Source organism: Vidua chalybeata, chromosome 12 (assembly GCF_026979565.1).
Source record: "Vidua chalybeata isolate OUT-0048 chromosome 12, bVidCha1 merged haplotype, whole genome shotgun sequence".
NCBI lineage: Eukaryota > Metazoa > Chordata > Aves > Passeriformes > Viduidae > Vidua > Vidua chalybeata.
In genome coordinates this window covers 10,038,193-10,064,052 of record NC_071541.1, presented here as the reverse complement: position 1 = coordinate 10,064,052, position 25,860 = coordinate 10,038,193, and the positions used below count along the sequence as shown (strand labels likewise).

At 42.1% G+C, this 25,860-nt stretch overlaps 1 protein-coding gene and 2 long non-coding RNA genes across 5 annotated transcripts; 2 read left to right on the top strand and 1 right to left on the bottom strand.

Annotated features, from left to right (window-relative positions):
- The first annotated feature begins 1,876 nt into the window (after positions 1-1,876).
- On the top strand, positions 1,877-6,524 carry LOC128793973 (uncharacterized). Of its 3 annotated transcripts, XR_008432949.1 has the most exons (4): positions 1,877-1,948; positions 2,038-2,203; positions 6,022-6,132; positions 6,320-6,524. It is a non-coding gene; the product is annotated as an uncharacterized LOC128793973 (long non-coding RNA). The 3 variants fall into 3 exon arrangements; XR_008432947.1 differs by having other exon boundaries at positions 1,923-2,203; XR_008432948.1 differs by lacking the exons at positions 1,877-1,948; positions 2,038-2,203 and adding an exon at positions 5,193-5,275.
- LOC128793972 (uncharacterized) lies at positions 2,858-5,155 on the bottom strand. The gene is made up of 4 exons (XM_053953500.1): positions 4,688-5,155; positions 4,353-4,428; positions 3,717-3,785; positions 2,858-3,615 (listed from the first exon to the last, which is right to left on the bottom strand). The coding sequence occupies exons 1-4, from the start codon at positions 5,153-5,155 to the stop codon at positions 3,587-3,589; spliced, it is 642 nt and encodes a 213-aa protein (XP_053809475.1). The 3' UTR covers positions 2,858-3,586.
- A 15,484-nt stretch (positions 6,525-22,008) lies between the features above and the next one.
- On the top strand, positions 22,009-24,801 carry LOC128793974 (uncharacterized). The gene is made up of 2 exons (XR_008432950.1): positions 22,009-22,702; positions 24,489-24,801. It is a non-coding gene; the product is annotated as an uncharacterized LOC128793974 (long non-coding RNA).
- Positions 24,802-25,860: the final 1,059 nt, after the last annotated feature.

Here is a 25,860-nt window from a genome sequence, read left to right as displayed (position 1 = left end):
TAGTTAATGAAGTTAAGCTGGGCTCAGGATAGAATAACAGAGATCAGTCTGACTTTGTCATAATGGATGAATAACCACAGCTGCAACCCAAAATTTCAAACGTGATGGTGCTGAGAGAGCCTCCAAAGAGTCCCAAGCCTGATGCAGCTTTCTGCTTAAGGCACCTGTAGTAAGAATACCTGTGGTAAAAACACACTTCTACCCTACAGATTTCACCACCCATTTCTAGGCTACAGATACCACCCATTTCTAGGCTACTCTACATCCTGCCCTGTCCCTGTCACTCTGGGAAGGTATCAGTAATGTAACTACGTGAGTGTATTATAGACTGAACTATTTTTCTTGGTGGGTATTTTAAGTTAATTATAGGTTGGTGTTTTCTAAGGACATCAGACAATGCAGTCAGCAGCTTAGCTACTGGACTTATCACTACAAGTGTGCTTTGTGACTGGGATTCAGTTATTAGCAATCTCTAGAGCCCTGTCAGGAAGAGACACAACAAAAAGAAGTGTTCATGCTGTGTATGGGTGAGGATCAACAGTCAAACTTAAAAGATTCACTGTCAAGTTGAATGTGTCTTTACCTTGCATAAGAAGTATTTTCTTATAGTAAACCCACCCCATCCTTACCATTCCAGACTAAAATGTTTCCATTCTGTTTTGAGAAAACTTTAAATTTGCATGCATTGCTTCTAGCTTTACATCTGACAAATGTGATCTCATAGTTTGTAAGTCAAAAGTGATAAAATGTGTTTAGATTCTTGTCACAACATAAGTTTTCAGCAGAACCAGACTGAAAAATATGCAGACAGTTGGACATTAGAAAACGGAGAGCTGTAGGTGTGAATCTGGCTCTAGATTTGTGGGATTCTGGATGATTAATCTGATACTTTTCTCAAGCCTGTGTTTTCCAATCTCTAAAGTAATATGATGATATCTATATTTTTATAAGTATCTCTTCTAAGGTCTAGGTGTTGGAAGGTCTGCATATGTACTGGGGGGATATAAGCCTATTACTGTCCAAACAATAGTATCAACTGCAAGTGCCTTTTATTGCCTGAGTACAAAGTTACTTGTAAACAGAGCTGAATTGGGCTCTTGAGGGGGGAAAGGGTGATGGAACTTGTCTTTCTCTTCCTTTTTGCTTGCAGGTTTAAGGACTACTTGTGGTCATGTAGTTGGTACATGAGATACAAAAAAGAGGTGAGTCTGGAACAGCAGCCTGTCTTGAGCACAAGCATCTATTCCATGAGGCACTGTTGGTATGAACACATGAAGACTCAGTGCTCATCAAGTTGAATTAAAAATCTGGAGTGTAAATTTGGCAAGCTTCAGAACAGTGTCCTTGAGTTTAAAATAATGCTAGCCCCCCTGCCCTGTCATTGCACTCTGGTGGGTGCAAAACATGAGATGAATTGTGATGAGATGAGGCTTTAGATGGGATGCTGGTGAGGCTCTGATGGAACTCTTGGCTAGAATTATGGACCATCTCCAGTTCCAGGGAGCTCTTCCAAAACGAAGACCCCAAACCTGAAGACTAGTGTGCAGCAAGTCAGCTTTGTTCCTTGGGCTTTATTTGTGAGATGATGTTCATTGCTGGGAGTATCACTGTGCACCTGCCTTTTCACAGGACTTGGTCGTGGGTGACAAGGTGAACTGAGCTAGAGCTGAGAAATCCTGCCTGGCTTGCCTGGCTTATGTGTGTGTGTTTGTATATATATATAGATAGGTAGATAGATAGATAGATAGATATGTAGATATAAAGAGTAAGCACAGAAAGCAAAGACAGTTTGTGTCATCACAAACAGTGACACTGCTCTCTCCTCTTTCTGTGATGTGGCCTTGCTGTCGTATCCAGTGTAATGGTGAGCCCATCCCTCAGCTGCTTAGTTTGTGTTGCCTGTGTGGGCTCTAGGCCCCGTCCATCCCTAAGCCTGCCTGCACCAGAGGTGACTGAGACAGATCCAGGCTCCTTCCCTCCTCTCCTTTCCCAGGGGTAGGAGTTTGGAGCTGGCTGCCATTGCTGCCCATGTCCCAGCCAGGAGGAGGCGAGGCCAGCGGGGAAGGTGGCAGGAGCCAGGCTGGAGCAGTCGTCTGTTGGATCTGTTCCGCTGGCAGCAGCCAGGCTTGGAGCTTGCATTGGTGCATGGAGTTACAAAGGGGCTGCCTGAGGCTCTGTGAAAACATGCAGTAAGGGAGCTAAGGTGAGTCCCCTGAGGTGTGAAGTGATGTGTGAAGAAGGTAAGTGGGGGTGAGCCTGCTTTAGGGAGAGGTTTCTTGATGCCATGGACAATTGGACTGGCCTAACACTGCAAGGGTTTTCCCCTTGCCTATTCTTTGATCAGCTGTGGCCAGGTCATTTCAGGGGACTCTTGTTTATCTTTGAACTTTCAAAAGACCATGAAAGCACTGAGCAGAACAGACATAAAATAAAATCACATGCACTTGTTTAACGTGGTGAAGTACGTAGAACTGCAGTTACCTGGACAGCAAGGCCTCTTTCAGTTGTTTTTTTCATAATTATGTGGGCATGGTAATTTGTAAAAGCTCAATTGCCATATGCAGCCTTGAGCATCAAATTCTGCTCTCAGTCTCATCAGTTTAATTAAGATATAGTTATATGCTGATACATTACAAATGTTGCTGAAGCTGCTCAAGTGCTGCAGCAATGTGCCTGGATGTAAACAAAGAGCTGGACACACCAAGGCATGACAAAGAGGATTGCTGGGTCAGTGCCAGGGCTCAACCCCAGATTGGGGTGACCCCGAGAGGTGGAAAAGTCTCTCCTCCAACCCGTGCCTTCAAAGAAAGACTCAGTAGTCTTCAGTCACCCGGTCTCAAGGTAGTTTATTGTACGTTATCTAAAAGAGTTTCTTCCTGAACTGCTGCGGTCCATCCAGCAGGTCAGACAGAGGCACACACACACCCTCTGACACACTCTCTCTGACTGCCCAGGGGGCCGATGCCATCTTTTATATCACACATTACATGTTAAATGTTTATAGTTTTTCCCCAATGCCTATTACCTATATTGAACACTGCCTTTCTATTCTAAACTAATCTGTGAGTGCCAACATCACCAAGAACATGGAGGATAGGAAGGAGAAAGAAGGAGGACAGGGCACACCCAAATCCCTCTATCTTAGAACTTCTGACCCCCATGTACAAAACTCAGACCCCTCTGTACAAGGCCTAAAACCCCCCTGTACAGCACTCAAAGATTCTTCCTTTCACTTTGTGACTACTTCTACTATAATATCTAAACTTCTATGATTTCTTGTTCTTCCTGCAAGGTTAGTAAATTGTTCCATGGATCAGATTCAAAGCCACAGGGGTTTCTGGCCGCATGCCAGGGTCTCAGATGCTTCTGACCTGGGCCCGGAACATCCAGGAGTGTCTGAGGGACATTCTGGGTTCCGACAGGTCAGGAGTGCTACAAATGGCTCAGTTGTAACAGTGATCTCTCAGTACCTGTGTTGCCACATGTTTTTGCAATGTTTTGAATCAGCCTTTTCAAAGAAATCACTGAACTTTCCCTTGCATGAGCACAGTCTTGGCTTGACCACAGGTCTATTGGCCTCCTCTGGCTACTGGTCCTGCACCTTCAGCATCTTGCCTGTTGTGGCATAAGACAGATTTTTCCAAGGAATATTCCTCCTTCACAGGGGTGGGGAAATGCTGTTGCTCTGGTTTCTTGGTAACTGGGCTTTTATGTACCCAAGGATTGTGAAACAGAGGCTGGAACATGCCTTTTTCTCCGACCTCCTCTGGTTTCAGTTGTCACATCTATAAGCAGAAGAGATCATGCAACACATGCCTTCTCAAATCCTGTCAGCTGGGGAATAGTGGGATCTTTCAAGAGCAGGAATTGGTTAGTCCCAACTTTGCCACTTCACCAGCAATGTAAATGTCTGTTACCCAAAGGCAATTTAGGAAGAAACGTGTCATGATAATGACTGAATATCCAAAATATCTTATGACCAAATATTATGAAATCATCAGATTAAACACAGAAAAAAAAGAAAAGCAAAAATTTCCAGGGCAGATTCCCCCCCCCCTGCTTTCATGTGACTATCTAATCTACCCTGACCTGCCAAGTTGCTTGAAAGGATGTTAGTGTCTGAGCTGGGGACATTAGTATTATAGTACTTCTCTGTATTTGCTAGCATGAGAACAGTAAAGAAAGCACGTACCAGAAAGAGATTGATGCTGGCAATGTAATTCACTGTTATGGCTCTTTAGAGACAGAATTCACTGTAATGATCTTGTTCTAAATTTTGAGAGGATTAAATCTAGGAAACCCTTAGTATCTAGGTGGGGTTTTTATTATTATTTGTTCTAAGAAACAAATACCTCCTCTTCCTGGGAGCTGCTTGACTTCATCACATCTGACAAGGAAAGACAGTACCTGACCTTCTTTGTAAGACACCTAAAGCAGAGATTATCCTTAATTATCCTCAATATTTGTCCTATAAATTGTCCTGTGGCAGTCAGAGACATGCCCTGGCTTTGAGAGCAGAGTGCCCTGGAGGCACACTTCCCTGGGGTGGCCCTGGGAGGCACTGTGTGCCTGTGCCAGCTGACTGAGAGGCACCGTGGGGTTAAATTCCTTCCTCTGCTTCCCCTTTCTTTCCAGAGATTAGTAAGCAAGTTGCTGAGCTTTACCACAAATAACCTGACACCGTCACCTGAGGTCTCGCTCCAGGTGCTGCTGCTCCGGTCAAGAACAGGGCAGGAGCCAAGTCTGCCCTTTGCTCTGTGTGCCAGCAGGGAAGAGGGATGGGTTCTGAGCCCTCACCCCGAACCCAGAAGGTCCAGGCAGCATGGGTGGGGAGGGAGGCAGAGCTAGATTTCTCCAATAATCCCTTGCCTGGGTGGAGAGTCCAAGTTGCAACTGAGTTATCGCAGCCACCCCAGACAACACCCTCCTTCCTGAAGCTCTCACAAAGTGTGATTAATTGCATGATAAGGATAGAGAATGAGTTGCAAGTGAGTCGTATCTTTGTGCAGGGGTTAACTGTGTGCCTGTGACCTTTGCATGGCCCAGCGTTGCCAGTGCTCTCCAACTGCTGCAGACACGTGAACTCCAAGACCCCGCCAATATCGGGGTAGGACAGGGCCTCTTGAGATCTGTAAACCTTTGGACGTGGTGTCATAATTCCCTGGAAGTGCACTGTAACTTGCTTTGCTTTTTGAGGTTGTGGTGGGTTTAGAGTAGAATTGTCTTCATCTGCCACCACCAAACAACCACACTTGGGGCCCAACAAGGATGAAAGGTGGGGGCAGGTAACAAGAAGTACATGTATGACCACACTCTAATGAGTTGTAATCATCAGGGTGATAGCATCATATTGATAATTAAGATTATGAAAATAGGCAGATTTGTTATCTTAAAGAGCATTTCAATCACTAGAGAGTTTGGCTTGACACATTTAACTTCTTTTGAGTTGGTGTTTTTCCTTATTGTAGAGCTGTCCTCACAAAACATCTGTTTTCTCATACTTCTGTGGATATTATGCAAATGTCCTCTCCTAAACTGTCATGAAAGCATCCTCCCTTTTGTGTCTGGAAATCAACCCTGTCCTGATGGAGCAGAAAGTCCCATTCTGCAGAGCCAAGGAACAACAGTTTTGTTATAAGTTTACGTAACTTGAAATACAAAAGGGCCCTAAAATTTGCAGTGTGGAAAACTTCACAATATTATAAACCACTCAGGCTTCAGCACAGAGACCAATTTATCCACGTCATGTGACTCCATAGAGCCAGGAAACAATGCACATCTCTTCAGCCTTTCACGAACTTCTTGGTCAATGTGATGAGTTTCTTAAGAAATAAAACATCCCATCATCAACCACGAAGAGGTATTTTAGACCAGATGTAAGACACAAACTTAATCAGAGTTTACTGACTTCTCTCTGCAAGTGGAGTTGTCTGGTAGGGAAGGGGTTTCCTTACAGAGCAGTTCCACCTAAGCTTAACTGAAGTCTGTATAGTCTTAAAACATTCAAGTTGTCCTCTTCAGGCCTAGAAAACAAATTCCAGCTGACAGCCTGCAGTTGAAGTATAAGCTTTCAAGGGCAGAGGGAATTCCTTTATCTCTATGAAGTAATCACCATGTGCCCTGAAGCATCAGGTAATTCTACTAGGCTACTCAATATTTATTAAGGTCCAGTGAATTAATTATATGAAATTCCGCTGCTTTCTTTCTGAGGAATTTATTGAACAATTTCCCCAAAGTTTCTTAAAATCTACCTAGCTCAATGGATAATGGTAATTGCAATCAACTCCTCTCAGTTTTACCTACCAAATTTATTTTGCAGATTGTCTCAACATGCAAGGTGTCATAAAGTCCAGTTCTTCAAAGCCAGCTAGACATTGCCTCAGGTTTTCATTATTGGGAAGAAAATAGAAAGTATAGGAACTCTTGAAACAAATGAGAAATGCATTTTATGCTTTCAGGTGCTCTGGGACAAACAGATGAGTTCAACATCAGGGTCTCTACCCTTTCAAGTAGCCACAAAGTATAACTTAAGTGGCAATATTATTTACAGTGAATAAATACCACCCTCTAAGTATTTGGGCGATAAAAACAGAGGCCTAGAAAGGTGAATTCTTATAGTGCAGAGAAAGTGCAAGGGATCTTAGGCCTCTGACATATTCATCCAAGTCACCAATTCAATCAATCTTAATGCAGCACTTTGTTATCACTGCTTCCCACAAAATAATTCTTCTTCCACTTCCATACCACTCTGCTGAGCAACGCTTGGAAAACAGCTGTGCCAACACTGTGGGCTCAAAAGGAGATGTCCCACAGGGTGACCACTGCCTGTGAGAACCCACCTCCTGTGGCACCTTGATCCCCTGCCTCAGTGGATGCCAGAGGACAGGTTGCATCCCTCAGAAGTGCAGATCTACCCATCCTTGGTGGGTAGATCTTCTGCTCCAAACTAAACCAACACAAAGGAGAATGTGGGGGGTCCTTGTGAGGCATTGCTTGGGAACAGGGACAGCCTGAGCTGTCCTCTGTGTGAGCTAACCCCAGGACAGGCCCTTCAGATCAGCTCGATGTGCGTGCGCTGGCAAAGCATCATGGATGCTTAGGCAACTGTTATCAGATCTCTGTTTATAAATACAAGATTTTGAATTTGGCTTGAGTGCTTAAGCTTACTAGCAGGCAGGCTTCCCCCCCAACAAAAGCACAATAACAACCAGAACGAACAATCACTGTTTCACCTCTCCCACATTAGCTATTAATAATGTTAATTTACTTCCTTTGAGAGATACCATATGGTCCCCTTCCTGATCCCTCTAGAGGCATAAGAAAAAACTAAGGAAATTAGAGAGACTCCATAACACTGATGGCCACATCCAATGTCTTATCAGACTTCCTGTTGTTGGGAGTATTGTTTTCCTTTAAAGATTAATATTTACAATGGTTACTTAGTTATCTTAGTTCATTTGGTGACCATTAAAGATTCCAGCCATGAATGCGATGAATGAACCTCCTTTTATTTGTCCTTGATGACTTATTTGTCTTGTGCCTCTTCTGGCTGAAAATCAAGGAAAATAATTATTGGGTTGGGCTTTTACTGCAATTTCATATGAGGGTTCAAAGTGCATGTTTCTGTTTGTTTTAGAGTGGGAGCCCTTACCTGCTGTTTCTGCTGATGTATGCATATTTAAGAATATATGTTTTCTGATTAGAAGCAAAGTTAAAATAGGTATTTTCACCTATTTTTCTTAAGTTGCATGCCTGGTTTTAGTACTCCTTGGGGAAAAAAAGAGGATGTTTCACATTTCATCCACAATTGGAAGTACAGCAGCCATAGAGGATCACCAAGGGGAGGTCTTTGATGGGACAGAAAAGGCAGCATGTGGCTGTGCACAGGCTAAAGGAACAATAACCCAGTTCAGAGTCTGTCCTTAGTTTTACCCTGTGTATCAGCTGAAGTTCAAGGGATTTCTCATCAAGGGCTAAAGAAACGGTAATTTTTCTCCTGTATTTTAAAATAAAAGCCCAAAGGCAAAGCAGGAAGCAGTCGCTCAGTGTGACACAGATGGGGATCTCAATCCAGCTGCCTGCTTCCAGAGCTGCAGAGGCATTTCTAGGCATGAGAGATTTTGAAGCCACCTTGAGTTGTCTTTGTTCCTGCTAAAGAGTACAAAAATGCCCTTGTACTCACAGGGGTACTAGACCCAGCCCAGTTCTCTGGAGAACACCATCAGAGGAAAACTTGGCCCATACTATGAATTGTTGGGTTCTAACTTTGTGCCGTGTGCAGCATTACTGCAGGGATGAACACAGGTGCATGAGCATGCCCAGTTTTTCCCATCAGCTTGGACTAGAGGCACACCTTGCCTTCCCTGGAAGTGGGAGCTCCTACCAGCTCGTCCTCAGCTGCCCTTAAAATGAATTCATTTCCATCTTTGTGGGCAGAGCCCCTGCAAGTGCACTTCTGGTGGTAATCCCCATGCTGGCCACCTCTCCACACATCCTTCCTACCCCAGCCCATCAGTGTTTTCTTGAGTAAAGTCCTCTGGAACACAAAGGCCAGGATTCAGCCAGGTCTGTTTATGATGTGATAATAATTTTGCAGCATGAACCTCACAAGCAAGGTGGTTCTCAGGCACAGTTGGCTCCTAGAGAAAGGATAGTTTATAATCATGACACTTCCAAGGTCTCTCTCTTTTTCTCCTCCTCCCCCTTCCCAGTCCTTGCTCTCATCCCAGCTGGTGAATATGGGACAGACCATCCCAGCATTTGCAGGGGGAGGCTGCTTTTCAGGTTTCCCTGCAGAATTCTGTCTCATCCTGAGACAGCATATTTGATGCACTTTTAAATTGAACTCATTTGCAAAATGACAGGTGTTTCTGATATGATAAGGAACGTGGCACAGCGGCCAGCGGCGCTGCAGAGCTGCTTGTGCTCCTCACCTGAATCACAAATGAGATAATGCTTTCTTATCTGTTAAAAAACACAGCAACTGCACATATAAATAACACGTCACCAAGTGCCAGCTGTTTGTGCCAATGACATTTTTCTTAAAAGAACAGCTCCCCCCATCATCTGTTTTCCCTCTTGCAGAAAATCTGGAGCTCTTTTGCAAGTGCAGCAGAAAATATGTTTTTTTCTTTTTTAAGCTGCAATTACTTTAAAATAATTCCATATGAGCAAAAACCAGCTTTTATGACTCAGGCTTGGGCACTTTTTTTTTGTTTGGGGGGGGGTTGGTGGTGTTTTGTTTTGGTTTTTTTGTTTTTGTTTTTGGTTTTTTTTGTTTGTTTGTTTTTGGTACTTCCTTGTCCTTTTTCTGCATCTCTCTCTGAACAGAAGAAAGTAAGTATTATTGCTGCTTTCTCTCTCTTGGAAAATCATTCTTGCAGACCTTGCTGGCTTTCCATGATTTCAGAGCTTCTGTTCTGAATGATATGGAAGAAAGTTACTTAAATTTTTTTTTTCTGATTTTGAAAATGTGAAAGAGAACAGTAAATCACTTTTCTTAAAGTTTATACATGGTTTTTTGTTACCTTGAAATTAGATTGAAGGTAAAACCACCTCTAGAATCCCAGACACAGAAGAAAGCAGGCCTGCTCACTCAGTAACCTTTACTATTAATTCTTGCAGACAATAGAACTTAAAATTCCTACCAGGTAAAGTTGTTCTGGTAATTGATCTGCTCCATGTTTTATTAGGATAAAAATGAGAAACATTTTTCAGCATTTTGCCAGCTCAGGCAGGGATGTATTTCTGTTACAAATGACCTTCTGGGAGAACTTGACTGCGGGGACATGATTCATTGGCAGCCTGCTGGTGACAGCCTTGTTTCTATTGTTCTAAAACTCTGGTTTCACATTTCTCCTGTTAGATAAGCTGCAAACATTAACTACACAGTGAGCTACAAATAAAGTGTGATGTAAGAATTAAGCCCATTATCTGATTGGCAGTGCAGGGCCACTCTTCCAGGTTAAGGGTTTGAGCAGAGGTTTTGTTTTTTGGGTTTTTTTTTGTTGTTGGTTTTTTTTTGGGTTTTTTTTTTTTTTTTTTTTTTTAAGCAAAACTTTGGCTTCTTACATTAAGGATTTAAGCAGAGGTTTTGTTTTTTTGATTTTTTTTTTTTAAGCAAAATTTTGGCTTCTTACATTACTGAAAGCATTGTCCTCCCAAAAGATAAAATATTCCTTTGGAAGCTGCAGTGTGTATATATAGTGTGAGCTATAAATAGTCTGGAGCTAGTTCTGCATGGTACCAGTGTGCAGAGATATTAAGAACAGATTCTGAATTTTATGGCTACACTGGGGCTGCTGAGTAGAACCAGTCTGTAATGGTGGCTTTTAAATTTCATTCAGTATGTTTAGATTCACGCCAAGATAAGAATCTTGCTGAGGCTTTATATATGTTTTAAGGAATAAAGGAGTTTGGTGGCCTCAGTTTAATCTTCATTTGAGTTTACATATTATATATCAATTCCTGGTATTCATATTTAGGACTAATACCAAGGCAAATGAATTCACTCTTAAATGAGGAATGTCTTGATTATCATGCTTGCTGAAAAATAGGTCTATATACTCCCACAGCTCAGCTGCTGTGAGTGGATGTGCATAAGGACTGAGAAATGGTTGCTATTCAGCTCCTTCAGATGTTAGGATGACTTTCAGCAATTGAATGATTTATGATAATGTTGATATTCATGCAGGCTATTTGACTGCCAGGATAAAGACCAACAATGCCTGATCAGTTTCTTTTTCTTCAGGCATATGATGGTTACAGGCTGACATTGGAAAATTCTCTGGCTGAAGCAGTATCTTCCCTGCTGCAACGGGGTGGAGGCTGTGGGCAAGGGGACAAGACGAAAAGTACCTGTTTATAATGGATTATCGACCATGTGTTATCTCTTCTGCTGTAAAATCTTAACAGGACAAAGCATAATAATGTTATTAAGGGCATATGAGACAGGGTCAATGCCAGGGTATTAACCTTACTTAGCAAATTTGTGATAAATATAATAGATTTCATGTTTCCACAAGGACTTTTACAGCAGCTTTTGATCATGCATTAAAACTTGCTGCCCTCTGTTGCGTCCTTTCTTAGATTTGGACAGCAAGGAGAAGGGCTGCTTGTGCTGTTTGCTTGTGCCTTTTAACATCTGTGCAGTTTTGAAGCATCATTCTAGGTTCCTAAATCTTTTTTTCAGTTTGTCAGGTGCACCTGAAAGAATGCATTAGGCCACCTACAGAGAGATGCCTGGTGGAGGAGGCTGCCAGGCCTTGGGGGTGCATGATGGGCCCCCATGGAGCACTTTGGGGCTCAGTCCAGTTTGCTGTGCAGTGGATTGTAGGATTCAGTGGAGCAGCTTTCATTCATACTAGTGAATTCCTGGTGACTTGTGGAGTGTTTGTTGAGGTCTGTGGTGATCTTATGCATCATAACTGAAGTTGTGTCGTTTCCTTCCAAGGATGATCCCTAAGACTTAATGCATCAGATTTCCTGGTCAACTTTATCAGCCAGTTTATTTAACTGTCTTCTCAATCACTTCACTCCTGCTTGCACTTATCCTCCTATAGGCTGTCCTGGCCACTCTCAGAGGCTGTAGAAAGGGGGCAGGAGAGACAAGAACAAACTCTTTCGTGTATTCCTTTCAGCTCATGACTCACCGCACAGGGACCCTGGAAATGGGCCATGCTGAAGTGCACTGCAGGCAGGGCCCATTGCACACCCTGGGAAACACCTCAGAGCTGCCTTCAAGTGCTCTGGTGCATGCCAGAAAGATCAAAGGACCTGCAAGGACCTCAAAATCACTCCATCCCTCTAAAACTGCTGTGCCTCCTTCTGTCCTTGCTATGTGCAGCTGGGACAGCTGGGAACAGAGAACTGTCTTTCGACAGATACACTGACGTTCCCAGGCCAGTGACATGTGAATATGAAAATTTGTAAAGCCCAAGGACTAAAAGCATACCAGTGCAGCTCACTCAAATCCCACTGCTGTGACCTCCTTTGACACCCAAGGAAAGTCCCCACTGCTCTTCCCAAGTGGTGACTGAGCCCACCCAATAACCTCTGCCACCCTCGAGCTCAGCTCTGGCTGTGCCTGTCCCTGTCTGCAGAGATGCATTTCTTGATACAACAGGAGCTGGCCAGATATAATCCCAGCCTTCCTTCTCAATTCTGCACCCTCATGTGGTAAATGTCTTTACTTGTGTCATTCCACTGACCTTTTATATTGGTCGTTCTTGCTAGCAATAGCTCTAGAGCTCAAACTTACAGGTGAGCACCTTTTACTCCTTAGTCTTAGCTCTGGTGCTGACTGTGGAAATATCTCCCCCTGTCTTCAGCTGGTTCCAGGTAGAGAAGGGAGTTTCTGACAGGCATAGCTCTGTTATTTATCTAGGCTGGTCTGAGTATTTTCCCAAAGAATTTGTGAAATACTCTGAATGATCAAGGCACAAGCATGTGACTCCAGGTCACTGGAGAGCAAGCTATTTAAAAAGCACTGAAAAAAAGCAAATCTGAAAGACTATCTGGCACTAGAAAGCACTTAATTTAGAGGAGTGTCCATGTCATGAGTGAATGTCTTGTCATAAGGCAATATTGCAGCATTCCTCAGGGCTAGCGCAGATCCCACTTTTGTGTGTGACACATGGAGAGTGCCACACTGAATGTAAATGTGTTCACATACAGTTCAAATACCCTTGGCCTGCAGTATTTTTTCTTTTCTTCCTCCCATTTGTTTGACCTCTGCATCACTGGGCTGTCTGGTTGATTCATATAGTCTTGTGCACTATCAGTTTCAGCTTCCCTGATCTTGTTTTGGCATCTGTGCCTTTCAGCATCTTCGAAGAAAGCCATTGTAATTCCATGAGCCTCCACGTTTGTAGAATCATTGTCATTTCTCAGATGCAGATAAAATGTTTCTATCTTTGGGACTGAAGATTTGGTGTCTCAGATGAAATTGTTTTATCATATAATAGAGTTAAGCTTCTTACTTTGAGAATTGTTGGAGTAAGGCTTACTGCTCTCATGGCAATACATACTTGCACTTACTTTCCATGTCTCTGTTTCCTGCTGGGTTGGTTTAGGGAATAATAATCTAATGAAGGGCAAGAAGAAACAAACTATGGTGAATTATTGCCTTTGCCCTCTTTTTATTTCGAAGAATTCCTCTCCTTTCAAGGGCTATGTGGATTTTTCAGTGTCACAATAAGACCTTGTCTAGATCCTTTTCTTTGACAGGCACAGGATCACACAGGAAGCCCTATGAACTTTCTGCCACTTGTTCTCACTCAGAATTACAGATTTTTAGTGAATTCCCTTGCTGCTTTGTAGGATTATTTCACCAAATGTTTTTTCCTCTCTACAGTTTATATGGTTAATGGGCACACATTCAGAACTGATAAATGATTAAAATGAGCAAACATGACTATTTTTCCTGTAGTACATTGAGCAGAGTTGGTCCCTTAGCATCATTTTGTATACAGTCCTTGGCATTGGGACCCTTACCAAGCTGTGCCAGCTCAACTCTCCTCATTCAGCTCCCTGGCAAGGCTGTCAGAGTGGCCAGCAGTGTTCACCTTACTCTTCATGCCTTGCTCTGCAGCTGTTATGTGATTTGCAAGCAAAGTTTCTTTTTCTTCAAAAGCACTTTCATCTTTTGAAAACCTTCCCAAGAAACCACCCCTTCCCTAAATTATTCATGTTTAGGATAGGCCTTCTGGTGCCCTGAGGTCTAAAATACATATATTGATGATACCTGCTGGCGTCTTGTCTGTGTTGGCAGTGGTAGGAGAGACCTGTGGACCTTTAGTGACATGAAACACTGTGGTTATATGTGTCTTTCAAAGCCAGGATGGAGATGCATCCTTGACCCTTTGGCATCCACTTTTTCTGAAAAAATATTTTCCAGTGTCATATTTCAATGGATCAATAAAGTATATGGCCTTTCTACTAAAAAGTCCCCAAACCTGAAAGTATCTTTGACAAGATTAAACCCATGACCTTCCAACATTTCTATGTGCTGTTTGGTTTCTTTGGACCAGTAAAAATAGCCCAAATATTAATATTAGCTGAATAACCTTGTAATCACAAAGAGGAGAACTTTTCCCAGAGCGGGGAGTCTCTCTCTTAAAAGGGCCCTTTGTATTTTCTTGGATGTTTTACAAATGCTGCACCTGTACACGAGAGCTTCATCCAGATATCAAATATGCACTTCAAAGTGTGTTTCCATACACCCCTGAAACGAGAGCCCCTGTGCATTTGATAAATCAAATGGGAGTCTGATCTGATTATACAAATATCATGTAGCTACAATGGCTGTGCTCTAATTAGTTTTTCAGCCATGAACCTTTGATAGTGGCTCTTTTCTTCAAAAGAAGGTTTTATCTCCTATACTGGTCAAAATATTTTTAGTTGTCAACCTGTTTACTAAATTCTGTCTAGTCCATGCATATTATCAATCCTTTTCTAATGTGCATTAACAAGATGAATAAGATAATTCTAATTTTGGAATCTTTTTTACATTTAACAGTACAGTTTTTCCTTTATGTAGAACATTATTCATGAAGACACATTTTTCTAAGCAAGAGGTTGGATTAGTTTTTGCAGAGCTCAGATTAGTCCAGTGCTCTGTTCTTGCTGGCAAAATTTTTAATTCCCTCCTAGCTGAAACAAACCCAAATACATAAATTTAAAAAGAAGAAAAAAGCAAAATCCAACCACAACCAGACAATTGCCCACAAACCTTGAAAGTTCTGTCCATCTGAATCCCCCAGCTGAAACTGGAGGTGTCACAGGCAGAGATATTTCAGGTATGCTCAACTCAGTAGCAATAACCACACCAGCTTCTCAAGTCCACTACTTTGACATCTCCAGCAGTTTTCTATTCCATAATGGCACAAGAGAAGGCAGAAGGCAAACCTGACCTCTGTGCACTCTTGTAAGCACAGAGTGGCAACAAAACCCAGGATGAAAATGAAAACCATTTGCCATTCAGTAGGGATCTGCAACCCTTTTGCAAGTGCAGTAAAGTGACAAACAAGTTATGATCTCATGCACATCATTACAGGAATTTCTCCATGCTGATGATGTGCTCTGATACTCACCAAGTTTCATTCTAACAAAGTATGATGTTGTTTTCACCTGCTGGCCTGCACTGTCAGGCCATGGGGTTTGCCCTCGTACTTGGGGGAGAGAGAAGCCCTGATGTTGGCTTCAGTGGTTGCCTTTCATGCTGAAACATTTTCAGCTTAATCTTTTCTATTGGCAGCATCCAAAGTCAGATGCTTAACCCTCATATGGAGACTGAATAATTACAAAAAGGGATTGTATCCAACTGTCTCATGTACTCACATGTGCCTTAGTGGTAAAAAGTCACAAATGTCTTTCTTCTCTCTCCCTCCTTGACTGATCTTGAATAACTTTATCCCTCTCAAGTGCAGGGCTGGTGTTGTGTCCTTTCATAGACTTTAATAACTGGTTTCCCTTAGTTAATACTTAGTATTACCTGGTTTCCCTTTGACTCAAGATTTATATTTTCTTTTCCCAAGGCAGGTATGAAGGCTGGCTGCGCCCAGGTGCTGCTGCTACTGCTAAGCTTCCACTTTACATTCCCCAGATTCCAGCCTGGTGTGTCTAGGCAGATATCTCTAGGCTGTTTAAATTGAAAAACAGTAACACTGAAATACACTGAGGTTAAAGAGAAAGTCAAACAGCTGCTTCAGGCTTAGAGTCAGAGAGTACCAGCTGAGAGAGATTTTGTGGGCAGGAAAGCTAAAGAAACTGGTCTTTAGTGCAGGAGTAGAACCACCTCTACAGAGATATGTAGGCTGAATAAGGATATGATGTGAAAATAGAAGAAAAAGGTAGTTGAAAAATGGCCAATTGTTTTAATTCCAGGGAAATTCCAAAGCAGGACTTGCTGTAGCACATCCAAACTGCAAATGTTCTGACAGTTTTAGCATTTTTAGTGGTGTTTTCAAGATGTCTTCAAACCACTGTTGATTTTCTCCCTCCCACCACCCTTTTATCAGCAAGCAAAGATGACAAAGCAGAGTGAGAAATTAGAATATTACAATGTTCACTACCCCCACAGTCTCAGTGACCATAAAGAGAAAGACAACCTGACGTGCAGAAAACCAGCTGTGAGAGTTCAGCTGCCTGCATGCGTGTGTGCAGCAGCGAGGGTGCAGAGTGTGGGGGATGAAATCGTGTCACTGCATAAGGAGTGGTTTGGGCACTGTAATTGTTATATCTGAATGATCGTGACATGCAAGCAGGGAAAACAATGATATTTTCAGACTCTGCAGAGAAGCAAAATCCTTGCTTCTTCCAAGCACGGCTGAACTTTGCAACCAAGAGCTTAATGCCATACCAGGTCAGTTGGGATATAATTGTCTCTAACCAGAACAGTCAAAAGTTGGAGTTTGCTATCAAGTGGCTGAATGACACCCAAAAATTCTTTCCAGACTTACAAACAAGCAAAGAGACAAGTTTGAACCTGAACTCCTGGGTAATCACGCCCCTCAGGAGCATAAACAAAAATGGCACCAGCTAGAAAATTATTCTTGAGGTGTCACTTTTGACTGATGCAGATGAGAAGTTTCCAAAGTTGGGGTCGCGACCCCGAGGAGTGCTGATGGAAGGGAGGTCATGAGCCCGGAAATGAGGGTGGGAGCTGACAGGCTTGGGAACTGCTGATGTAGGCAGATGAATGGCCACGTCAAAGGGGTCCCCTTGGAATACCCTTTTTCCCCTCTCCTGCCTCAGAAACAGAAACTAGTGAAGTTTAAAGCTGACGAGACTGGCTGCTTATAGCATGCTGCTGTGTTTTTACAAGCACCTCTGGAAATGAGCCCAAGAAGATTAAGGAGATGGGAGCAAGGAAAGCTCTTGAGGGAAGGATGTGGGACAAGGAGAAGGGGACAAGAGAAAGGTCTCTGGGAAACAGGATCTGCCAAGCAAAAATAAGATTTATCCGTTTCAATGGGAAGAGAACAGAGGCTTTTTAAGATTGTAGTGGAGTTTTAAAGTCTAACTTGGAAGGTGAAATTCTTCTCCCTTGAGAAGTCTGAGGGATGTTCTTGTGCTCCTTCCCTGCCAGAAGCCCCTGGTGCTGAACTGGATACCTTGGTGTGGAAGTTAACACAAGGTGGGATTAATGTGTGGCCAGAGTACGGTCTGTACAGCTAATATACACAGAATAAGATAATTACCTCTAAGCTAGTCTTCAAATGGCCTCTTTTACTGTCCTTGTGTTTCAAAATCTACCAAAGTTAGGCCCTGCTTTATGTGTGTTGAGAGTAAGATACTGTTATTGGGAACTGGGTGGTTTACTTTATAATGCCTGTATAATGGAAGAAAATGGAAGAGACCAGAAAATTAATGTAGCTTACATTACTAATTTTATATCCTGTCATTATTAAGAAAAGCATTTTAAGTTTTAGTAATGTCATCTTTTGTAATACCAAACTGGCTTCAATACAAGAGGAGCATCAGTACCATGAGATGGATACCTTGAACAATCCCAGGGCATGGAGGAGACAAGCAATTTTTGGCAATTAGGAGGGAGTATAGCAACAGCACAGGTTCAAGTCAGGGGTGGGAAATGGGCCTGGAGGGGATAAGCCAACAGAGGCCATCACTGAAAAGCAAACATTAGGTGTGTGTGGTGCAATACCGAGCTGTGGCTACGTGCTGGGTACAACGCAGAGCTAAAGTCAACACCACTGTGTGCTATTTATTTAATAGTGCTATGTTGAGAGGTGTTCACTGACAGGAACCCTTCAGCTACAGGGTTTCCTGGGTGCTGTCTTTTAGGCTCAAAGATGGCAGGGACAAGTCCTGCTCAGGGCTGAACAAGGTTCTGTGTGCCACAGGGCAAGGCAGAGCCAAGTTGCCTGTCTATCCCAGTTGCTACTACAGAGACTGAAATAAATGCTGGAGAGAAGAAAAGGTAAGTGAGACCCTGAGAACAAGGAGAGGTAGGATTTCTTGAGCTTTAAACCTACTGGCAGGGCAGACCTAGGGACTTCTGCACAGGGAAACTCTCTGCCTCTGCTTGTTTCTAGCAAGTTAAAGGCTTTGTAGACCATTTCATGATTAAATGAATTCATGTCAAGCATGTACAACTTCAAATAGCAGCTAATTGGTCAAGCAAGTGATGCTTAATCTTATGTTCTCTGTTGAGGGCCTTGTGAGCTTTTTTCTTGAAGGCATGTAATTTAGCAGGATGGCCCAGACTCAATTGGTAGGTGAGATTCAGTTAAGGCTTTAACATGCATATCTCCTAAGTGCCAACCATAGAGATTGTTCACAGACGTGCTTCAGGTGTGGCCAGATTAGTGTGGAAGCAGTCCATGGATCCAGTTCTGATGAACCATCATGGACCAGTCTCCACAAGTTTCTTTCCAGCATTTAAACCAAACCTTTGATTTGTTTGAGAAATTCAAAGTTTTATTTTCATAATTACCTTTCGTTTTGGAGCTGCCCTCAGGGCTATCTGGAATCTATTGAAACATGCTGAACTCTAAATCAAAGGTTTCTGTATTTCATGTCAAATGCTCAGAAATCAAGTATGAGGTTTCTGCTCTAACCATGTGGAAGTTCATTTTATTTTCCAAAGCATGTTGTGTTTTCTTTTAAGAAACTGATGAGTTCTGTTTAATGCTGATGTCAGAATATATCATTTCAGGCTGGCTGGTTTTTTCACATCTAAGTATGTGACTTCAGTTTCCAAAACATTTTTCTCCAAATATCTTTTTCCAGTCTGGAAAATAACCCATGGGAAAATAATACAAATCTCATAATGATGCTTGAAATTGTCATGGTTTTCACATGTGACTGGTGACCATGTAAAGTGAAGAAAGGATCTAATGTTACAGGATCTTTATGGTCAGTTTGTGTTGTAATTTAAGTGTTTGGTGCCTTTAGTGCAGTAATAATCTAGTCCTGTGGCTGATCCAGTCCTGATCCATCTTTTCAGGTACACCTAATCTCCAGTGTGTTTCAGTCAGTGGGTTTTTTTGAGGTTTTTTCCCTTGATACTACTTGAAAACATTTTAAGGTATATGGCACCCTCCTTGCAAGGAAATTTTTCAGGGGACTGTCAGGAATTTTTGATTCTCACATGCAGTCTGACAATTCCCATTCTTAATTCTTCTGGTTACTGCTGGTCATGGAGCTCATCTCTGTGCTGGCACCCTTAAAATAAACTGTTATTGGATTCATAAGTTAATTGTTGATACATAATGTAAGGGCTCATCCCTGTCCTCCTACTGGAGCTCCTAAATACCAAAGGGAATTCTTCCTGAATAAAAAAAAAAACCCAACAAAAAACTTAATGGGTTTCAGCCTATTAGAAATCAAAGCCTTCAGAATAAATCCTTTACCCAAAATATAACTCTCCCAAATGAAATCCAGGCATGATAAAAATGCTAGATTAAAAAAAAAAAAAAAAAAAAAACAACCAACAAACAAACAAAACAAAAAACAAACAACCCATAAAACAAATAAACAAATCATGGGCTTTTTTTTTGCTGGAGGCTGTTACAGGGCAAAGCTCTAGAAATAGATCTATTCACTTAATGAAGGCCTTTGGATTATCAGTTTTCTATTTGTAGTCAGGAGACTCTCTTTGTATTTCTATATTAACAGGGTTTCTCCTAAGGAGCTGTGACCTTTAATCTCATTATGTATGGATCTGTGTATGTGAATGTGACATACGAATTTGTTACCAAGTTACTATTTGAAGCAAACATCCTAAGGCCTTCCAAGTTGGCAAGCTGATGCTGATTTCTGAGTCATCCCAGCCTAAAATATTATTTTGAATTTTTGCAACATTTTGGACTGTAGAGGAAACATCAGCCATCTTACCTGACTGATGCTATCAGGTGCTTTCCATTATTTTCCTAATGTATGTCCTAGAGACAGCCAGACACACACATCAGCCTGGATACAAATGGCACTGCAATTGAAGGGGATTCAGTTTATCAGAAAGGTGGATCAGCTCAGTTAACTATAGCAACTTATCTATAGCAGGATAAGGGCTTGACAGGTTCTTTCAAGCTTAATGGAATTTGCATCGCCTCATGTGTTGCTTTCCTCACCTTTCTTTTCCTTTCTCCTACCCTGGATAGTGCCATCTCTTCTTGGTTTATACACACACTGCTAGTGCCATCTCTTCTTGGCTCATACAAACACACACTGCTACTGACAGCTTTTTCTGCTGTGCTGGTTCAGTGGTGGGGCTGGGCATGGTTGTGGCAGATCTGGGCATGGGCAGCACAGAGACCATTTGTGAAATGGGCTGGGGGGCTCCAGCCTGTGCCACAGGCTGTGTCTGGGCTCCTGTTAGTCCCTTGCTTCTAATTCATATAGTAGTGACTACTAATTAACAACCTGTTAGCTTGTTCTGAGAGTTATTCTGGAATGTGGCCTTTAGTAATGGGGGATTGATAAATGGCAGGGGATTCACTTCCAGTCCTGCACTCATTCCAGGAATCCTATAACAGTGCACAATATCTCTTGGTGCTGCATAATATCTATTTCTGAATTCTAGCTGCAGCTGAGGCTTTCTTTTTTTGTCCTGCTGGAGTTGCTGAGATTGTTTCATTTGTCAGGGGAATATGTTCAAAGAAGAAATACTAAAATATGTTGAATAAAAATATATTTAAAGTATTTCTACCCTATCTGAAATATGATTTCTCAAGATCTTGCAGAGTGTCTGTAGCTTAGCCAGCTGCAATATTAATGGCACTTCATGAAAAAGTGCCAGAGCCCTATAACTTCTATATAATTAATGAATTGTAGATACCACTCTCAGCACAAATAATTAGCAGGATTTATACTGCATTCTCTTCATGAAGAATGAGTCACTTCTCCCACACTCAAAGCATGCAGAAATTCTCAGGGAAAATGCAGCTGAGTACATTTAATTATTATAATTTCATTTAGCTATTTTTTGAGTTTGGTGACAATGTCATCATAAATGAAATCTAGGACATTTCATACCTTCATGCTAGGAAGCTATCCTTGTAAAGGAAGGACATGGCAGTTATAAATTAGTATAAGAAATGAAAATTATTTCCATGGACATTAATTTTTTGTAGAGTAAAAGTTTATTGAGTAGTACCTCACTTTCATTTTCCAGCAGTCCAAAAGTGAAACTCTTAAACACGTTTACAAGCAGAGGAGCTGACCTTCAGGAACTCACATGATTTCCAGCAACACCCCATATATAGAATTGAGATAATGAAAGCAATGAAAAAAAAAACTTGTCATTACAAGTCTTCTGAAGCTGGCAGGTGTTATCTCTGTGTAGCCATGCTCCCATATGTATGGCATAAGGCTCTCTTCCCTTGTGTTCCAAGAATTTATATCACTTAATAGTTCAGAGAAGTCACAGTCTTGAACTTTATGTGTGGTAGATAATGCTGTGAGGACTTTGGAAACTCACAATGACTGTATCTAGTTGAACAAAATGTACAACCCCTCGTGTAGCTAACTTTTAATAGCAAAGTAAATAAGTAAACCTGGGGTAAATAACAGTGTAACACAGGTAACAAATTTACCAGGATCAAAAAAGTAGACTCTAGGAAAGGAAGGGTCTGCATGTGCTGACATCCTTGTTCAGCTGCATTGAAATAGGTCAATTCCTCCAGCCTAAAGCGTTCCTGCTGCCTCATCTTAACTTGTCCTTGGTGTCTCTGAGACAGGTTCTGTGTCCTGAGCTGTGTGTGCCCCTTCTCTCTGGGTACCTATGAAAGCACTATGGAGGAGTTTGTGCAGCTCAGTTAGATTTATCTCTTTTGCTGTCTTCCTAGTATGGTTAAAGGGGAGTTAAGAAACTATGAATAGAATCATTATTTCAAATATGGTCCAAAAGTTTGTATTTTCACAACCATGTCTTCAGAGAAGAGAACTGAGCTAAGCCAGAGTAAAAGCAATTGTGTGATTTTTGGAAGGGAGTAGATGGCACAGGGAAAGCAATGTGTTGCAAGTGGGTAGATCCAGCCTGTGGGTACCATATGTTTTGAAATCCTTGTGGTCTGGATAGTGACCAGCTAGATTTTTCAGCCTGAGGCTTCCCCACCCCACTGAGGAAGATTTCCTGCTGCTATGGAGCCCAAAAGTGCCTGAGCACCCTGAAGTCCCTCTGGCACTTATAAATACAATTAAAGCACCTTTGTAGAAGAGTGTTTGCAAAGAGAACTGGAGATCACTGCTGTCTACACCCTGCTTTTCTGCAGGCTGCTGTCTTGATGCATTTCTGTATCGTGAAATTTCACCAAAATCCATGTTTGAAGTGCAGATTTTCTCCAGGCAAACTGTGGGCTGATGAGCCTGGCCTGTGCAAAAGTGTCAGCATTGACAGCTGGATGCAAAATGGGATCTGAAGTACAGGGGTCTGGAAGGCAGAAACTTTGTGTTATGTGGCCTTTCTGTTCTTATATTTAGGATATTATTATGGTTGAGTACTTTCTTTCATAATACACTCCTGTGATGACTCCCAAATATACTCTTTCAGAGATATTCTGCAGCCAGTTATCCAGATAATGAAGGAGGGCAGGGAGAGGGAGGGGGAAGAATGCCCACAGCTAATGTGAAACATGTGCCAGTGAGACAGTAACTAGTCAGTGTGTCCATCTTTTATTAGGCAGAAAGTGCATCTCCTTAGGGCCACAGATGACCTGGGGCTCCTGGAAGCTGTAAGCAGGTGAGAGTCTCTGTCCTGGCTGTGACACAGCCAAAGCTGTTGGGAAAAGACAGAATGGGCAATCCATGACTCAGGTAATTCATCTATGGATAATCAAACACTGTGTCTGACATGATTTGACTGTTCTCCTTGTTGAAGTTTCCATTGCCAGTCTAACATGATGAAATTCCTGCCACTTATGTTGATATTTTTCCTTATTCTAATTAGTAACTGGACTTGGAGCACACATTAAGATCAGATGAGCTGTATAATGTAACTATATAATTTTAGCTTTTCTACATAAAATACAGGAGGTGGAAAGATTGTACAAAACTGCAGAGTGCATGGCAATACAGCTCAGTCAACTTTTGAAGATTACTTGACTTAGTAAAAAAGGCTTATCTTCCTCTGGGTAGAGACATTCTTCTGCTGTGACATAATCTCGCATTTTATCTTGTATCTCCTTTATTGTTTCAGAGGAAATATAGAGAGAAGGAAAAAATACCCACTGGTGACCCCTACACCTCCGGACTCATTATTGCCTCATGTCTTTTGTGACAGTAACTTTCTAATGAGTGTTGCTGGAGGAGTTTCACAGTCCTTGTTAAAATGATTTGTTGGCTTTAGGACTTCCATTTGCAAGATGGAGTCCCTTACCATTGAGAAGCTGCAGACCCTTCAAGTGTCATTTAGCATTACCTTCAGGATCAGCCCCTTGCTCCTTCATCCAGCACTGTTGATGCCAGTGGAAGTTTTACCCTGGATTTCAAACCTCATGAGGCCTGAGGATTGTGGTCCTTTCATCCTTTGGGCAGTTAAGATGCTTATGACCTTCCATAGGTCTGCAGACACTGTGATGGAGGGTGGACTTGGTACCACACATGGTGGGAGCTTTGCCCTGAAGTGCTGACAGTCTCAAGTTTAGATGTGGAGCAATGAGTGGGAGTAACAAGAAAAAGAGGGGAATAGGCACAGTGAAGGTCACGGCACTGAGCCCAAGGGTGCTCTGATCTGGCAGGTGAACATCCTGATGGCTGCACTGATTAAATAGTGACTCACCAGCTGCAGGCTGGAAGGAAGAAGCGAGACCTTAGAAGGCTGTGGGGAGACCTGGAGAACAAACATTAGGAGGACAGTTCATACCCAGAGGACTAGAATAGCTTGTCCACTACTTTAATTGTTGTAGGCATTTAAAACACACTGGGTAAATCACTAGCAAGAATGCCCAAAAGAACAATGTTGCATCAGTTATGTTCCTGAACATTTGACTGGATTGATTTTTATTTATACTAGACAAAACAGGGTTATTAGTGATGTTTCATCTTTAGTCTGGATGTCTTTAATTTGGACATCCATTTAATTTGGAAGTTTTCCGTGTGATGCCAGTGATACTGTTGGACTGTAGTCATGACTTGTAACCAAACATCTTTCTCGCTCCATGTTGCTGACCACAGCTTTGGTTATGAAATGTGGAAGAATGTTAAAATCCAGTGTATTATTCTCTGTGGATTTTGTTTCTTTTTATTTTAACATTTTGATTGGACAATGAAAAGTGTCAATGATGCCAATTGCAAGTCTTTGGTACAAGTTTGGTCAGTACTTTGGTCTTTAGGTACAAGTTTGCCTTTCAGTCATTGCGTGGGAGTGATTATTTGCTTTTAAAAACTGACAGCTGTGGATTTTTAGTACCTTTTTATTTTTAATTTCTGGGAAAATGGCTTTACATAAAAGGCTGCTGTATGAAAAGGTAAAACCATGGCCAGGTTGTGATGACGACATCTTTTTCATGTGTTGATAACTTTTCCAGAGAGCAGCAGCAACAAGCTGAACAAAGGTTGGAGGCAGCACGCTTCTTCTGTTTCCCCTGAATTCCTTTCATCGGTCCAGTGACTACATGAGTCCTGATGACACATTTCTGGGTCACATGTGCCAGAAAGATGGACTATATGGAGATACATGGCATGGAAACTATTCTAGCTCGAGACCAGTTACGTACACAGGTTTCAGACGTGCTGTAAATGTGTATAATCTTCACATGGACTTTATTAATAGCACAAGACTGAGACAGGGAGAGCCAGTTACATTGCTCCACATATAAGTAAAGCAACAGAAATACAGTCTTTCGTGTTCCTTACTGTATTAAAACTGCAAATGGCTTATTAGAATCATAGAATAGCTTGGATTGGAAGGGACCTTAAAGATCCTTCAGTTCCATGCCCCTGCCATGGTCAGAGACAGCTCCCACTATCCCAGGTCGCTCCAAACCCCATCCAACCTGGCCTTGAACACTTCCAGGAATGGAGTATCGACACCTTCTCTGGGTAACCAGTACCAGGCCCTCACCACACTCAGAGTAAAGAATGTATTCCTAATAACTAATCTAAATCTCTCCTCCTTCAGTTTATTACCCTGTAAAGTAGCTTAGACTAGCACAGACCCATTAGGAAATGCAGAGCAGCACAAGTCAGAGCACAGGTTAGCCAAGCCCAGCTGGGGGGCTGCAGGAGAGGAGCAAAGGCACAAGGGTGCATCATCCCCAGCTGGAGAAAGAATAGGAAGCCCAGATGAGTATTAAAAGGGCCAGACCCATACATGACCAAACTGCATGCTTGTTTTGTTTTGGTCCAGTGAAAACTTTGCAATGGAAGAGTTAGATAGTTTTCTTCCTTGGCTCTGCCATCAAAGTGGTGCTGCTGCCATTCCCAGCCAACTTTCTCACATTCAGTGGTATCTGGATTTCTCTCTGAAGGATATTGCTCTGGTTAGGAGATCAGAGGGAAAAATGCAGGAACTGCAGGTTCTCTTTATTTGGATTTTTTCAAGTTCGTAAGTCACTTCCACTGCAATTCTTTCAGCTAGTGGTAGTAGCAAGCTGTTGCCCTGGTACATGGATTAAATAGAGTTGGAGATAAAAACTAGAGTGGTTGAAATTGCATATGCAGTCCTCTGGGTTCCCACTAACAGAAAAAACTGAGAAATGTGTCTAGAGAAACTTGATCCAAGTATTCATGTCCTTCAGACACTGAATAAAACCGCCTGGATGGAAAGAGCTTTCATTAATGACTCTCCTGTGTTAATCACAACCAATTAATTTAATATTCAGCAACATGGAGAAGTATGGAAAGGTTAACCCAGTTTGGCACCTTTGATGAGTATGAACTGAACTCCAAATTCCAAAA

What these genes read in the sequence shown, in the direction of transcription:
- LOC128793972 (XM_053953500.1), bottom strand. Translation starts at nt 5,155, where the DNA reads ATGACACCACGTCCAAAGGTTTACAGATCTCAAGAGGCCCTGTCCTAC. An exon ending in GCAGCTCCCAGGAAGAGGAG is followed by an intron (nt 3,786 to 4,352) that starts GTATTTGTTTCT and finishes TTCTGCTTATAG; the next exon opens with ATGTGACAACTGAAACCAGA. An exon ending in CTCTGTTTCACAATCCTTGG is followed by an intron (nt 3,616 to 3,716) that starts GTACATAAAAGC and finishes ATGCCACAACAG; the next exon opens with GCAAGATGCTGAAGGTGCAG.